Source organism: Heterodontus francisci, chromosome 3, assembly GCF_036365525.1.
Source record: "Heterodontus francisci isolate sHetFra1 chromosome 3, sHetFra1.hap1, whole genome shotgun sequence".
NCBI classification, from domain to species: Eukaryota; Metazoa; Chordata; class Chondrichthyes; order Heterodontiformes; family Heterodontidae; genus Heterodontus; species Heterodontus francisci.
In genome coordinates, this window is record NC_090373.1 from 86,731,596 (window position 1) to 86,748,845 (window position 17,250).

The 17,250-nt window shown below is 43.0% G+C and overlaps 2 protein-coding genes across 11 annotated transcripts in view; both read left to right on the forward strand.

The window, feature by feature from the left end:
* si:ch211-243j20.2 (uridine-cytidine kinase-like 1) overlaps positions 1-4,168 on the forward strand; it is a 129,277-nt gene extending 125,109 nt beyond the window's left edge. For all 4 annotated transcript variants that reach the window (XM_068024085.1, XM_068024084.1, XM_068024087.1 and 1 more), the window contains one exon: positions 2,798-4,168. In XM_068024085.1, coding sequence (XP_067880186.1) covers positions 2,798-2,874 — 77 coding nt within the window. In that variant the 3' untranslated portion in view covers positions 2,875-4,168. The remainder of the gene's footprint in view (positions 1-2,797) is intronic.
* A 10,642-nt stretch (positions 4,169-14,810) lies between these two features.
* mpv17 (mitochondrial inner membrane protein MPV17) overlaps positions 14,811-17,250 on the forward strand; it is a 109,574-nt gene continuing 107,134 nt past the window's right edge. For 2 of the 7 annotated variants that reach the window (XR_010971194.1, XM_068024088.1), the window contains exons 1-2: positions 14,811-15,067; positions 16,382-16,464. Coding sequence is in view for 5 of the 7 variants with exons in the window: in XM_068024088.1 (XP_067880189.1) it covers positions 16,392-16,464 (73 nt within the window). In the remaining 2 variants the exon portion in view is untranslated. Of the gene's footprint in view, positions 15,068-15,130; positions 15,208-16,381; positions 16,465-17,250 lie in introns of those variants that run through there. The other 5 variants (XR_010971195.1, XM_068024092.1, XM_068024090.1 and 2 more) reach the window with 4 other exon arrangements.

The window sequence follows — 17,250 nt, forward strand, 5'->3', positions numbered from 1 at the left end:
GGATTTCTCCTCATCTCAGTCTTAAAAGGCTGACCCCATGTTCTAGATTCCCCAGCCAGGGGAAACATTTTCTCAGCATCTACCCTGATAATCCCCATTGAAACATATAAAATTCAATCAGATCATTCTTCTAAATTCCAGGGATATAGGTCTAGTCTACTCACTATCTCCCCAGAGGATAATATGCAGCCTTGTGCTTCCCCCTGCATTTCCATTGGTTGTCATTGCTCTGGAATTTGCTGCCCTAAAATCCTCTCCCTTTCCAGCTTCTCCTTTTAATACCCTCATTAAAACCTACCTCTTTGGCCAAGCTTTCAGTCACACCTCCTAATATCTGCTCCTTCAGCTTGGTATTCATTTTTCTCCTTGTAACTTTGTGAATCGCCTTGGGATGTTTTTCTACCTTAAAGACACTATGTATGTGCAATCTGCAAATATAAATGACCATTTTACTGTATTCTTAATGAAAAAGTTAGAGAAAGCTATTGAAAATTCTTTCATGGGACGTGAGTATCAATGGCAAGGCCAGCATTTGTTGCCCATCCCTAATTGCCCTCGAGGTGGTAGTGAGCCTTGAACCATTGCAGTCCATCTCGTGTGGGTACACTCGCAGTGCTGTTAGGAAAGGGCTTCCAGGTTTTTGACACAGCATCAGTGAAGGAATGGTGATATAATTCCAAGTCAGGATGGTGTGTGGCTTGGAGGAGAACTGGCAGGTTGTGGTGATCCCGTGCATTTGCTGCCCTTGTCCTTCTAGGTGATGGAGATTGCAAGTTTGGAAGGTGCTGTCTAAGTAGCCTTGGTGCGTTGCTGCAGTGCGTCTTGTAGATGGTACACACTGCTGCCACTGTGCGTCGGTGGTGGAGGGAGTGAATGTTTGTAGATGGGGTGCCAATCAAGCGGGCTGCTTTGTCCTGGATAGTGTCGAGCTTCTTGAGTGTTGTTGGAGCTGCACCCATCCAGGCAAGTGGAGAGTACTCCATCACATTCCTGACTTGTACCTTCTAGATGGTGCATAGGCTTTGGGGAGTCAGGAGGCGAGTTACTCGCCGCAGGCTTCTCAGCCTCTGACCTCTGATGGTTGCAAATGCTTTAGCCTTGTCTTTTGCACTTGCATGCTGGGCTCCCCCCATCGTTGAAGATGGGGATATTTGTGGAGCCGCCTCCTCCTGTTACTTGTTCAATTTTCCGCCACCATTCACAACTGGATTTGACAGGACTGCAGAGCATTGATTTGATTCGTTGGTTGTGGGATCGCTAAGCGCTGTCTAACCCATGCTGATTCCGCTCTTTAGCATGCATGTAGCCGTGCATTGGCACATCATTTTTAGGTATGCCTGGTGTTGATTCTGGCATGCTCTCCTACATTCCTCATTGAATCAGCATTGATTCCCCGGCTTGATGGTAATGGTAGATTGAGGGATATGCTGTGTCACAAGCTTACAGAATGTGGTTGAATGCGATTCTGCTGTTTGCTGATGGTCCACAGCACCTCCTATAGATGCCCAGTTTTGAGCTGCTAGATCTGTTCTGAATTTATCCCATTTAGCAAGGTAGTAGTGCCACACAAAGCGATGGACGGTATCCTCAGCGTGAAGTTGCACAGTCTTCTTCACAGGGACTGTGCGATGCTCACTCCTACTAATCGTGTCATGGACAGATGCATTTGCGACAGGTAGATTGATGAGGGTGAAGTCAAGTGGGCTTTTCCCTCTTATTGGTTCCCTCACCACCTGTCGCAGTCCCAGTCTGGCAGTTATGTCCTTCAGGACTCGGCCAGCTCGGTCAGTAGTGATGCTACCGATCCATTCTTGGTGATTGGCATTGAAGTCCCCCACCCAGAGTACATTCTGTGCCTTTACCATCCTCAGTGCTTCTTCCAAGTGGTGTTCACTATGGAAGAGCACTGATTCATCAGCTGAGGGAGCACAGTAGGTTGTAATCAGCAGGAGGTTTCCTTGCCCATGTTTGACCTGATGCCATGAGACTTCATGGGGTCCAGAGTCAATGTTGAGGACTCCCAGGCAACTCCCTCTCAACTGTATGCCACTGTACCACCACCTCTGCTGGGTCTGTCATGCCGGTGAGACAGGACATACCCATGGATGATGATGGAGGTGTCTGGGGTATTGGCTGTAAAGTACGATTCCGTGAGTATGACTCTCCAGCTGTTGCTCGACTAGTCTGTGCAACAGTTCTCCCAACTTTGGTACCAGTCCCCAGATGTTCGTGCGGAGGATTTTGCAGGGTCGACAGGGCAGGATGTGCCATTGTGGCTTTTGGTGCCTAGATCGATGTCGGGTGGTCCATCATGTTTTATTCTTCTTCGACTTTTCTGTAGCGGTTTGGTAAAACCGAGTGGCTTGCTAGGCTATTTCAGAGGGCAGTTAAGAATCAAATACATTACTGTGGGAAGGGAGTCACATTGAAGGCTAGACTGGGTAAGGACGGCACCACCTAAAGGACATTATTGAACCGGGCAGGTTTTTACGACAATCCGGTGATTTCATGGTCACCATTACTGAGACTAGCTTTTAATTCCAGATTTATTAATTAATTGAATTTAAATTTCACCAGCTGCCGTGGTGGAATTTGAGCTTGTGTCCCCAGAGCATTTGTTGGGGCCTCTGGATTAGTAGTCCAGTAACATTACCAAAGTCTGCTATGTATAAGTGTTTGAACTAACTTAAATGTCTAACAAACAAATATTTTGTATTAAAAAATGTACTACAGTTTTAATATTGGTTATTATTGGTTTACCATAAGAATTGATGTAATAAATATTATTAATGTGCAGGTAATTTTGGAGATCGATACTTTGGCACCGATGCACCATCTGATTGTTATGAAAGTGATGAGGGCATGGACTGCTGACTGCCATTTTGAGTACCTGAGGGACCCTAGAGAAATCTGCATGGAAGTAAAAAGATTGCATTTGCTGTACATGAACATATTTTTGACTGCATCTAAGAGCAAGCTTGAACATTCCTTTTCTGAATTCAAATTGTCATTTAAGATTTATTTTGAGTATTTTAAGTTAGAATTTTTAGATCCAGAATTCATATTTGGAATGCCAACTGTTGGCAAACTTTATCTGATTCTAAATAATCTAATCCTTACAGTACATAAATGAGAATTGGACCTGTTTGAGTAACCTCATTTTCAAAAGTTAAAAACTTGAACATTTTTTAAAGCATGGCTGGAAAAATGAAATGGCACCTTTTCTAGTAGTTGTGTGGCTTTTTTAAGAAGGAACTGGAGGTATATAACTTATTTATAAAAGTCTGGACAGTATTTCAACTGTGTTTTATTACAGATCGGCATGCTATTACAATTGCTGTCACTATTTTACATAATGAGCCCTTGAGCTGGCACACCAAATACTTGAGATCTTGGTCATAAATAATATATTGATCCCAGGCAATATATTTGCAGCATAGATTATTTCACTGTAAACCAGGAATCTTCAACCAAAAAAATTCAATTTTCACAGTTTTCCTTAATTATATTTAGGTCTTCAGTTGCAGAGGTTTCACTTCAACAGAACAGTGACTTTTTACTGGTCTGGCTCCATTGTGAAAAAATACAGGAAACGGGTTCACTGTTTTTTATTTTAAAAAAAGATGGGGAACTAATTATTTAATCGCTCATGACTTTTTGAGTTAATTACATAAATTCTTTATATCAGTTATCCCCTGTAATAAAGCAAGCACTTATAGTACATGATCGCAGTGCTTCATTTAACCACATTTTCAGTTTTACATGTTATATGGTCTGTTGTTGTGATTGAAGACTATTTATTCAGATAATAGTTTTAAAAAATATACAATTCCCGCAGGCACTTGCAGTCAAAGGGTAAACCAAATATGTATGTGCAAATGGTTTCCCCTCTTCATGGTTGCATCAAGACACAAATCAATTTTGAAGTTGTCAATGAATGTCCTGGAACAGTACAGATAATGTAGGACTCTCTAGGGAGCTTGATTCTTCAAAATTATACATCACATTCTTAAATTGAAAGAAGGAAATAACTTGAATTTATATTCTGCCTTTCATGTCCTTGGGACTTGCCAAAGTCCTTTACAGCCAATAAACTACTTTTGAAGTGTAGCCACTTATTCTGTAGCCACCTTGTACGTTTAATAAATTGTTGTTGAATTTTGCAGAACCAGACCGCTAATCATTTTTAACTATCTGTTTAAAGGAAATGTTGTTCTTTGGACATGGGTGGGAATCTGTCAAAACTCAGCTGTACTTGAAAATAAATGGGACCTGAAATGTTGTGCGCTGCAACTTATTATTGCTTAACTGGGCGTCCATGTGAACTCATACAATTTGTACATCTGAATTTAATCGATTTTATGGAGAGTATTTGGTATTAACTGTTTAACAGTTTAAATGTAAATTATTGTTAAAGTACTGGAATGCTATTGTTAAAGTGATGTCTAAAAATGTTAAGACCCAAAAGGTAACACGAGCAGTATTTTTTTTTTTAAGTGGCAGGTGAAAGGAGAGATCATTTGTTAAAATGACTAACTGAAAATGCAAAATTCCCAAAAACTTTACTTTTGTCTTAATTTCTTTTTAATATGAAAATGTTCAAATGTCACAACTCCTGTTTGGAAATGCTATGTATAAACATGATCCAACCTAAGCTGTTTTAACTGTACATTTAAATAATAAAAGCAAAATTCTGCGGATGCTGGAAATCTGAAATAAAAACTGGAAGTGCTGGAAATACTCAGCAGGTCTGGCAGCATCTGTGGAGAGAGAAGCAGAGTTAACATTTCAGGTCTGTGATCTTTCATCAGAACTGGCAAAGGTTAGAAATGTAATAGGTTTTAAGCAAATGGAGTGGGGGTTGGGGGAAGAGAACAAAAGGGAAGGTGTGTGATAGGGCAGAGGGCAGGAGAGATTAAATGACAAAGATGTCAAGGGGCAAAGGCAGAGGGAGTGCTTATGGCAGGTGAAAGACAAAGCATTAGTCTAGAGAGAGTGTTAATGACAGAATAATGAGCAGCTCTGTCCAAAAGCACAAACATGAAAATCCAAGTTTAAGGCAGGCACATGTTTAAAAAATAAAATAATAATAAAAAGGCCAGTCATGCTCTGAAATGATTGAACTCAATGTTGAGTCCGGAAGGCTGTAGAGTGCCTAATTGGAAAATGAGGTGCTTCTCAGTGCTGTTCCTCGAACTTGTGTTGATGTTCACTGGAACACCGCAGTAGGCCAAAGCCAGAAACGTGGGCATGGAAGCAGGGTGGTGAATTGAAATGGCAAGCAACTGGAAGCTTGGGGTCATGCTTGCAGACTGAGCAGAGGTGTTCCGCAAAGCGGTCACCCAATCTGCATTTGGTCGCCCCAATGTGGCAGAGACCGCATTGTGAGTCACGAGTACAGTACACTAAATTGGAAGAAGTACAAGTAAATTACTGCTTCACCTGGAAGGAGTGTTTGGGGCCTTGGATGGTGAGGAGAGAGGAGGTAAAAGCAATGCGGTACACCACCTGCAATTGCATGGGAAGGTGCTGTGGGAAGGGGATGAGGTGTTGGGGTAATGGAGGAGTGGACCAGGGGGTTGCAGAGGAAACAATCCCTTCAGAATGCTGACGGAAGGGGAAGATGTGTTCGGTGGTAGCATCACCCTGGAGGTGGTGGAAATGGTGGAGGATGATCTTTGGGATCTGTAGGCTGGTGGAGTGGAAAGTGAGGACAAGGGGAACCCTGTCACGGTTCTGGGAGGGAGGGGAAGGAGTGAGGGCAGAAGTGCAAGAAATGGCACGGACACAGTTGAGGGCCCTGTCAACCACGGTGGTGGAGGGTGGAATCCTCAGTTGAGGAAAAAGGAAGACATGTCAGAAGCGCTGTTGTGGAAAATTGCTTCGTCAGAACAGATGCATTGGAGACGGAGAAACTGGGAGAATGCAATAGAGTTCTTACAGGAAGTCGGGTGTGAGGAAGTGTAGTTTGCAGAACACCTCCGCTCAGTCTGCAAGTATGATCCCAATCTTTCAGTTGCTTGCCATTTCAATTCACCACCCTGCTCCCGTGCCCACATTTCTGTCCTTGACCTACTGTAGTGTTCCAGTGAACATCAACGCAAACTCGAGGAACAGCACCTCATTTTCCAATTAGGCACTCTACAGCCTTCCAGACTCAACATTGAGTTGTCATTTCAGAGCATAACCGGCCTTTTTTATTATTTTTTTAAAAAGATACCTTAAACTTGTTTTTTCATGTTTGTGCTTTTGGACAGGGCTGTTCATTATTCTGTCATTAACACTCTCTCTGGGCCACACCAATAGCAATCCCTTTGTCTTTGTCCCATGGCATCTTTGTCATTTAATCTCCCCTGCCCGATCACGCACCTTCCCTTTTGTTCTCCTCCCACCCTTGCTTCACTTGCTTAAACCTATTACATTTCTAACATTTGCCAGTTCTGGCGACAGGTTTATGAAATGTTAACTTTGCTTCTCTCTCCACAGATGCTGCCAGACCTGCTGAGTATTTCCAGCACTTTGTTTTTATTAACTCTATATTTCTTGCATATGATAAAATTTATATTACATTGTGTTGAATAATAGATATTCATTTTTAGTTTGGTTGGAGACCTTCACAACACATAAATGGAGGATCATAGCAATGTAAAGTCAAGAGAAGCTATATTAAGGCTTGAGCTGACTCTTGTAACTATAGCAATGCCTGTACAGTATTATACTTTTAAAACTCCTATGAACAACTTATAATGGTTTATGGCTCTACAACAAAGATAAAATGATTCAGATGATGATGGAACTTTTTGCTGCTTTTGACATAAGCCATTTACAAAACATGATGGCGCAGTAAATTTTGCCTGAGGTTTATGCACTTGTCATCTGTGGAACTGATGAACGCACAGAATTTTGTGCCTTTTAAACACATTACTATATTCCTTTTTGTTAAAACATTGTGTTCTGAATATAACAAATGTACTTTTTGGGCAAAATATGTAATTTTGTTGTCCTCCACGTTGTGTTCTTACAATTTTCCTCACTGAATCTGCTATTTAGTGGGGAAAATTACAAAATGCTTAGTTTTCAAAAAAATTGTCATCCTGCTGAGATTTTTTCTTTTCCTCCTGCCCCCCCACCCCCTGCATCCCCCCACTAACGAAAGCTGTTGCTTCTGTAATCTTGGTCACGTTTATATTGCAGAAGAAGGGAAAGCTTCTCAATGTTGTTTCTGTTTTTAATCTGGAGCTGTTTTCTGTGTAATATGAGTTCCTGTGCAATAATTTATTCTAAGTATTCCAACCAGGTTATAAAATCTGTTTGTGGCAGAAAAGCCTTCATTCTGACCAACTATCGTGAGAAATTAGTTTGTGTAGTCACCTCCAAGCCTGTCTCTATATCTTTCTTTTCCCATGCAGGAAAGTAATGAAGGAGCATAAAGAAGATTACTAAGAAAATTTGATCCTTTAAAGCCATGTGTATCAATTGCATACTCCTGCAATTAATCTTTGCCTGCAATATCACTAGTGCAGAATTACCTTTTATTGCAGTTCCTCTAACTATCTTACACCTAGCTCAGACTCCCTAATGCTTGTACTTTCCCTTTTAGGAGTGTATTGTGGTAGTGAGTTCCATTAAATTATTTTACTGGTGTCATGCACACTGGTTTGTCTTAATTATGGACAAATCTCTCTATGTATTTTTGCAATATAGTCAAGAGGGTTACTTGGTTATTTGTAATGTCCTTAGATGTCAAAACCATTTCCCTGCCTTTGTGCCAGAAGTATATTGCATCTTAATTTAGGTATCCAAAGCTGCTGGGATGTGTATTTGAGTACAGGGTTAAACATTAAAGTTTTCAAATTTTTGCCTTTTTTTAATCCCGCTTTGGCCAATTCAGGGGCTCAAAGAGGATTTGTGCCAGAAGTTTTGGGTTAACTATTTCCTAGCATCTAGAAATTGGGAAATGGGTGTCAGCATGAGAATTCATTTTTAGTGTGCTTTGGAAGAAAAAGAGCAATAGAGGATACCAGGTATGGTAAACATAAGTACTATGCCCATATGGTGTTTTCTTCCAGACTGCATCTCCAGACTGAAGAATCTAACTGAACTTACCCAAGAAACAATGCATGCATAGACTAAGGTTGCCTAAGGAAGTTCTGACTGAGTTGTACTGCAATGTTAAACAGTCAAATTCCAGGACAAGCAGGTTACATTATTTCAGCGCTAAGCTGTGATGGCTCAGGCTCATTCCAAGACATTGGCCTAGTCAACCTCTTCTCCAGGTCTAATAACAGTAGATGAAAAGGGAAAAACTAGGCAAAGGCAAGCAAGAAGATTTATGTAAAGCATTATCTATTTTTGTTTTGCTTTGAATTTTTGATGTTAAAGATGACCAGGAGGCATTGGCAATTATTATAAGGAACTCCTTTTGATGATCTTCCTTCACTTCTGTTGTTAGATGCTGTTCTTTCTTTCTCCTCATTCTCTTAGCCAACTCCAACACATTTATATGGTTCAGTTGCAGTCTGCATTGTTAAATATTGCACAATTTTACCACCTGACAAGACCTCAATATTGGACAGATGGAGGAACACAATGAGAAGACGGGAGGCTAAATGTTCAGCTGCAAAAACAGCATTTTCAGTGGTTCAAGCTATTTTGTAGATTCTCATTGAGGAAACCATTTTCCTATGTACCCTCTCCACCCATTATTCCTTCACCCATTCCCTCAACAAGTATGCCTTCACCTACAGTGACTTCACCTTAAAACTGGCAAAAAAAATACCTTTCTAGTTACCTGCTGCTGTTTTGAACAACATAATGGCATTCTCTGGACTCAGTACCACTTTTAGTGTAATTAAGTTTTATTCAAGAGATGTCACGTTGGCTGCCTTCTGAACCCCTGGCACAATTCATATTCTTCTTTGGGCCTCCTTATCTCGAGAGACAATGGATACGCGCCTGGAGGTGGTCAGTGGTTTGTGAAGCAGCGCCTGGAGTGGCTATAAAGGCCAATTCTGGAGTGACAGGCTCTTCCACAGGTGCTGCAGAGAAATTTGTTTGTTGGGGCTGTTGCACAGTTGGCTCTCCCTTTGCGCCTCTGTCTTTTTTCCTGCCAACTACTAAGTCTCTTCGACTCGCCACAATTTAGCCCTGTCTTTATGGCTGCCCGCCAGCTCTGGCGAATGCTGGCAACTGACTCCCACGACTTGTGATCAATGTCACACAATTTCATGTCACGTTTGCAGACGTCTTTATAACGGAGACATGGACGGCCGGTGGGTCTGATACCTGTGGCGAGCTCGCTGTACAATGTGTCTTTGGGGATCCTGCCATCTTCCATGCGGCTCACATGGCCAAGCCATCTCAAGCGCCGCTGACTCAGTAGTGTGTATAAGCTGGGGGTGTTGGCCGCTTCAAGGACTTCTGTGTTGGAGATATAGTCCTGCCACCTGATGCCAAGTATTCTCCGAAGGCAGCGAAGATGGAATGAATTGAGACGTCGCTCTTGGCTGGCATACGTTGTCCAGGCCTCGCTGCCGTAGAGCAAGGTACTGAGGACACAGGCCTGATACACTCGGACTTTTGTGTTCCGTGTCAGTGTGCCATTTTCCCACACTCTCTTCGCCAGTCTGGACATAGCAGTGGAAGCCTTACCCATGCGCTTGTTGATTTCTGCATCTAGAGACAGGTTACTGGTGATAGTTGAGCCTAGGTAGGTGAACTCTTGAACCACTTCCAGAGCGTGGTCGCCAATATTGATGGATGGAGCATTTCTGACATCCTGCCCCATGATGTTCGTTTTCTTGAGGCTGATGGTTAGGCCAAATTCATTGCAGGCAGATGCAAACCTGTCGATGAGACTCTGCAGGCATTCTTCAGTGTGAGATGTTAAAGCAGCATCGTCAGCAAAGAGGAGTTCTCTGATGAGGACTTTCCGTACTTTGGACTTCGCTCTTAGACGGGCAAGGTTGAACAACCTGTTCCCTGATCTTGTGTGGAGGAAAATTCCTTCTTCAGAGGATTTGAACGCATGTGAAAGCAGCAGGGAGAAGAAAATCCCAAAAAGTGTGGGTGCGAGAACACAGCCCTGTTTCACACCACTCAGGATAGGAAAGGGCTCTGATGAGGAGCCACCATGTTGAATTGTGCCTTTCATATTGTCATGGAATGAGGTGATGATACTTAGTAGCTTTGGTGGACATCCGATCTTTTCTAGTAGTCTGAAGAGACCACGTCTGCTGACGAGGTCAAAGGCTTTGGTGAGATCAATGAAAGCAATGTAGAGGGGCATCTGTTGTTCACGGCATTTCTCCTGTATCTGACGAAGGGAGAACAGCATGTCAATAGTCGATCTCTCTGCACGAAAGCCACACTGTGCCTCAGGGTAGACGCGCTCGGCCAGCTTCTGGAGCCTGTTCAGAGCGACTCGAGCAAAGACTTTCCCCACTATGCTGAGCAGGGAGATTCCACGGTAGTTGTTGCAGTCACCGCGGTCACCTTTGTTTTTATAGAGGGTGATGATGTTGGCATCGCGCATGTCCTGGGGTACTGCTCCCTCGTCCCAGCACAGGCATAGAAGTTCATGTAGTGCTGAGAGTATAGCAGGCTTGGCACTCTTGATTATTTCAGGGGTAATGCTGTCCTTCCCAGGGGCTTTTCCGCTGGCTAGGGAATCAATGGTATCACTGAGTTCCGATTTGGTTGGCTGTATGTCCAGCTCATCCATGACTGGTAGAGGCTGGGCTGCATTGAGGGCAGTCTCAGTGACAGCATTCTCCCTGGAGTACAGTTCTAGGTAGTGCTCAACCCAGCGGTCCATCTGTTTGCGTTGGTCAGTGATTATGTCCCCCGATTTAGATTTGAGGGGGGCAATCTTCTTGATGGTTGGCCCAAGAGCTCTCTTCATGCCATCATACATTCCTCTGATGTTGCCGGTGTCTGAGGCCAGCTGAATATGACTGCATAGGTGTTGCCAGTAGTCGTTTGCGCAACGCCTAGCTGTTCTTTGTGCAGTACTTCTGGCTGCTTTAAGTGCTGCGGATGTTAAATCGCTGGGGGCTTTCTTGTAGTTCAAAAGTGCAATGCGCTTAGCGGCTATGACAGGTTCCAGCTCTTCATTATGAGATTGAAACCAGTCTGCATTTCTCTTCGCACTTTTGCCGTAGGTGGTCAAAGCTGACTCATAGATGGCGTCTCTGATGTGGGCCCACTTGGTCTCAGCATCCCCTGTGGGAGTGTTTTGAAGGGCTGTTATAAGTGAATTTAGAAATTTTTGTAACAGCTGTGGGTGAGAAATTCTGCTCGTGTTGATGCGCGGGTGGCCCTTCTGCTTGGAATGATGCAACTTCTTTGGTCTGAGTCTAACCTTGCTGCACACCAGGGAGTGGTCGGTGTCGCAGTCCGCACTGTGGAAGCTGCGTGTGATTTGAACACTGTTTAAGGCGGCTCGCCTTGTGACAATGAGGTCTAGCTGGTGCCAACGACGTGATCTTGGGTGCCTCCATGAAACCTGGTGACAGGGTTTAGTGTGAAAGAACGAGTTGGTGATGCAGAGGTTATGATAGGTACACAACTCAAGCAGTCTCTGCCCGTTCTCATTCATCCTTCCAACGCCATAGCGCCCAAGGCAGGAGGGCCATGAGTCATGGTCGGCCCCAACCCTGGCATTAAAGTCCCCCAGCAGGAATAGGTGTTCGGTGTTGGGGATGCTGCTAATGATGTTATGGAGTTGTTCATAGAACTGGTCTTTAGCTTCAGGTGCGGAGCAGAGTGTTGGAGCATAGATGCTGAGTAGGTGTACTGGACCAGAGGTGGTGAGCAGTCGGATGGACAGTATGCGTTCCGAGCCATTTGAGGGAGGCTCTATCATGCTGAGCAAGGAGTTTCTGATGGCGAAGCCCACTCCATGCTGTCTTGGTTCTTCAGGATCCCTGCCCTGCCAGAAGAAGGTGTAGTCTTGCTCTGCTAGAGAGCCACTCGCGGGGAGGCGAGTCTCCTGAAGTGCTGCAATGTCCACATTGAATCTACTGAGCTCGTTGTTAATGATGGCGGTCTTCCGAGAATCGTTGATTTGTGTAAGGTCTTCCGACAGGCCAGGACACATAGTTCTGACGTTCCAGCTTGCAAAGCGAAGGGCTGGTACCTTCTTTCCTTTTTTCATGTTGTTTGGTGCGGTGTATCAGTCCACCTTTCGGGCAATGACCCTGAGCTCCAAGCACCCATTGAAGCAGGCAGACTGTGGCGGGACAGAACCTTATTGACCGGGGGCTGCCCGGTTTGAGGCGGGCGGTAGCTGTCCAGTGAGGTGCAATGACCTCTCCCACCGACAAAGGCAACCCGTGGCGCCCAGTTTCTACGCCAATTTATCTGGACTTATAACCCGTAACTGCTGCCTTCCGTGTTGTTTTAGTCGCTGTGAGGCAACTATGGAGTGACCTCTCCATGGCCATGCCTGGGCAAATTTATGGAGGTTGAGAGTTGCCCAGTCGTCAAAACCCCCCTCTCGGCCTTTCTGGTGGGGTCCAAAGGAGTGCAGGACACGACGTTTGGACAATTCATATATGGGAGGAGAATTGTAAAGTTACAGTCAGAACCTATACTATCATCTCCGACTTCATTCAGCAACCAATTTTCCAAAAGGTCCTGGTGACATGATTTTTTTTTTCAGAACTGATTCATTTTCCACCGTGCAGGACACTCAGCAGATATCGGGAAATCCAGCCATCTGTTGTCACCAGATGAGGGCAGAGGCAAACTGGCAGCAATGTCCTCCATAAATGGATAACCTGCTAGGAGTCGCATTCAAGATTCATAGCTGAATAATGGTCTCCGAGGCAAGGTGCAGGGTTGCCAATTTCAGTTAGACACATGTTTTACTGTATTATCTCAGCTCTGCATCCTACCCAATTAGTCTTATTCCTGGTTTCCAGTATTTTTTAAAGCAAATGAGTGCTCAAAGGAAGTGCATTTGACAATTTTAATGCTGTATCATATTTCTTTTCTCCATGGTTGCTTGCAATAGTGTTGAGATTACTATTTAATACCTGGAGAGTCTACGACAGTTGTAGAATGTTGGCAACCCTAGTAAGATAATGGAGCAAAATATGGTATGGTCTTTTAAAGAATAATGAATTAACAGCAAAGATTCACAATAATGCTGTCTGGTATAAGATCGTAGAAATATGGGGAAAGACTTTAAAATTGGGACTATTTTTGTTGCCATAGAGATTAAAGGTGATGGGAATTACAGACCAGTTCGCCTTATATCAGTGGTGGGGAAAATGCTAGAGTCTGTTATAAAGGATGTGATAGCAGAACACCTGGAAAGCATAAACATGATTGGACAAAATCAGCATAGGTTTAAGAAAGGGAAATCACACTTAACAAATCTATTGGAGTTTTTTGAGGATGTAGCTAGTAGAATAAATAAGGGAGAACCAGTAGATGTGGTGTATTTGGATTTTCAGAAGGTGTTGATAAGGTCCCAAATAAGAGGCTTGTGTGCAAAATTAAAGCACATGGGATTGGAGGTAATATACTGGGATGGATTGAGAATTGGTTGACAGACAGGAAACCGAGAGTAGGAATAAACGGGTCTTTTTCCAGGTGGCAGGCAGTGATTAGTGGGGTACTGCAGGGAGCAGTGCTTGGGCACCAGCTATTCGCACTATGTATTAATGATGGGTGTGGGAACTAAATGTAACATTTCCAAGTTTGCAGACGACACAAAGCTAGGGAGGGATGTGAGCTGTGAGGAGGATGCAAAGAGGCTCCAATGTGATTTGGATAAGTTGGGTGAGTGGGCAAATGCAAAGCAGATGCAATATAATGTGGACAAATGTGAGGTTATCTACTTTGGTTGTAAAAACAGAAAGGCAGATTATTGGCTGAATGGTGATAGATTGGGAAAGAGGGAGGTGTAAAGAGACCTGGTTGTCCTTGTACACCAGTTGCTGAAAGTAAACATTCAGGTGCAGCAAGCAGTTAGGAAGGTGAATGGTATGTTGGCCTTCATTGCAAGAGGATTTGAGTACAGGAGCAAGGATGTCTTACTGTAGTTATACAGGGCCTTGGTGAAACCACACCTGGAGTATTGTGTGCAGTTTTGGTCTCCTTATCTGAGAAAGGATGTTCTTGCCATGGAGGGAGTGCAAAGAAGATTTACTAAGCTGATTCCTGGGATGGCAGGATTGACGTATGAGGAGAGATTGGGTTGACTAGGCCTATATTCAATAGAGCTTTTAGAAGAATGAGAGGGGATTTTGTAGAAACCTATAAAATTCTAGCAGAACTAGACAGTTTAAATGGAGGGGGGAGTCTAGAACCAGGGGTCACAGTTTCAGGATATGGGGTATGCCATTTAGAACTGAGATGAAGAGAAATTTCTTCACTCAGAGGGTGGTGAACCTGTGGAATTCTCTACCGCAGAAGGCAGTGGAGGCCAAGTCATTAAATATATTCAAGAAGGAGATAGATATATTTCTTTTATAGAGAGGAGGGAGAAAGGGGAACAGGGTACTGAATTAGACATCAGCCGTGAATCTTTTTCGAATGGCTGAGCAGGCCCGAAGAGCTGAATGGCCTACTCCTGCTCCTATTTTCTATGTGACAGATGTCTAAAATTATGAATGGATGGGACAAAGCAGAATCAGACATAATTGTTTGCCGTAGTACAGAGCAGAGTCATGCATACAAGATAAAAGCATAATTTAGGATAGAGGGCAGAAACTTTTTTTTTTATTAATACAAGTTTATGAGGCTCTGTAATGCACTCCGAATTAATGATTGACTATACGGACAGTTAGGGGTAGGTGGTTGAGAGAAAAGCGGGAATAGGGCTCAATACGTGGTATTAAGACTGCTGCTGGCGTGGAGGCTAAAATGCAAAAGCCGAGTAATATAGTTGAGGTTTGGCAGACAGCCGGTTTACTGTAAATAGTTCTGGAGATTTTAATTTCATTATTGGGAAAGAACACTCGAAACTACAAGAATAATTCTTGTGTCACATGGCGCCAGCGGAAGTGACGTGAGGCAGTTGTTACATTAGTTGTTACCGGAGATTTCAAACCAGGTTTGTAGCGTTTTGCTGTTTGTCTGTTCTTGCGATTTATTTTTAATCTTAGCAATGAGAGGATGTGTTGTAAAGGTCAAGCCGACATTCGTAGCGTAGAAACGTTCAGTCCGCTTCCTCTGCCATAAAGTGGGAAGCATGTGAGATTTCGCTTTTTTACATAAATATGTACAGCACATAAACAGGCCATTCGGCCCAACCAATCCATCCTTTGAGGTTTATTTTTAAAAAGACACGATTTTCTGACATGGGGACATTTTGATATTTCAAAATTGATTTTAAGCAAATGTATATAATTGCAAGAACAAAATACAGTGGGTGCTGGTAATCTGAAATAAAGTTAGAAAATACTGGAAATACTCAGCAGGTCTGGCAGCACCTGTGGAGACAGAAGCAGTTAAGATTTCAGGTCTATGACCTTTCATCAGATTGTATTTAATCGCATGTCATTTATTAATGTGAATCGGTCTGATTTAGATTAAAGGATGTCATGTAATTCGGTCAAGCTTTAGGTGTGCTCAGACAGTGAAATGTTGATTGTTTATCGATTGTTTCAAATTATCCAGGAACAAATCCGGATTAAAATAAGCATTTTATGCAATGCTCAAAATAAGCACTTTGTGAAATTTTCCTTATGCCCTGTTTAGTGTAGCAAATAGAAGTGAGATGCAAGTTGCAAATCCATATTATTCCTAGTCTAGGTAATGAACCCTATTTGTATTTTTTCAAAACTGCATTTAGATGAAAAAAGACCACTACCCATCCCTAATGTCACCATTAACCCAACCTTTTTCTTTCCACAGCTGTTGAGTGTTTCCAGCACTTAATTTTTATTTCAGATTTCCAGCATGTGCAATTTTTTTCTTTTTCTTTTAACTTCGCGAACTCATACATGGCTAAACTCATTTCCAATAATGCTGTTTTACCATGGCGAAAAGGGTACAAAAGTTTGGGGGGAGAGAGGAAAATGTAATATTTAAAAAGAAATTGAATCATATCTGATCCTTAATGTATAATCTGTGTATCAGTATTGATCTCGAATATGTTTATTTTGTTATTGTACTCAGAACTTTGCTACCGTTACACAGGCACACAGCCTAATTTGTTTAAAGAGGTTCCTTTACAGAAGGCACATTAATTTAAAAAAATTTAAGAGTGGACTCCCATTTGAATTTTTTGCAGAAATTGAGAACCATTTGAGTATAGTTTTGTTGTACAGCTCCTTTGGTACTGGTGTATATTTTGGGAAGGAGTGCCTCGCAGCTACTGTAAACATGATATTGACAAGTGCTGGTAACTATTTTTTCTTTACAGATTAGAAAGAATGGCATGGTCATGGCGAGCCTATCAGATGTTGTTGTTGAAACACCCCTGGAAAGTCCAAATACTGACTGCTGGTAAGGAATTTTGGTCAATAATGCTTGAGTGATTTCAGTTTCATTAGAATTTCCTTTGACCCACACACCAAAACAGCTTTTGTGGTAACCCAGTTTATATATTTGGAGCAGTTTTGAATTTTAAGGATACGCAATCGTGAACGGTGGAAAACAAAGTATTTGCATAGATGCAAAAGAGCTGATGAGGTTATAGCCTTAATAGAAGGGCGGCGCAGTGGTTAGCACCGCAGCCTCACAGCTCCAGCGACCCGGGTTCAATTCTGGGTACTGTCTGTATGGAGTTTGCAAGTTCTCCCTGTGTCTGCGTGGGTTTTCTCCGGGTGCTCCGGTTTCCTCCCACAAGCCAAAAGACTTGCAGGTTGATAGGTAAATTGGCCATTATAAATTGTCACTAGTATAGGTAGGTGGTAGGGAAATATAGGAATAGGTGGGGATGTTTGTTGGGAATATGGGATTAGTGTAGGATTATTATAAAATGGGTGGTTGATGTTCGGCACAGACTCGGTGGGCCGAAGGGCCTGTTTCAGTGCTGTATCTCTAATCTAATTTAATCTATAAAAATATTAGTCGATCTCCAGTGGTATTGCACATGGGAGTGGGGAAGGGGGATCGGGGATCAAGACTTCAGTGTTCAGTCCAAGCAGGGTTAGAGGGCAGCTAAAAGGGAAGCAGATTGGAGGAAGTGAGGGATGGGGGAAGGAAAGAAGATGGGAGGGGTGGAGGGGAAAAGAAGGGGAACAAGAGGCATGGTTATGGGGTGCGAGGTTGAGGTCAGGGGGAGCAACG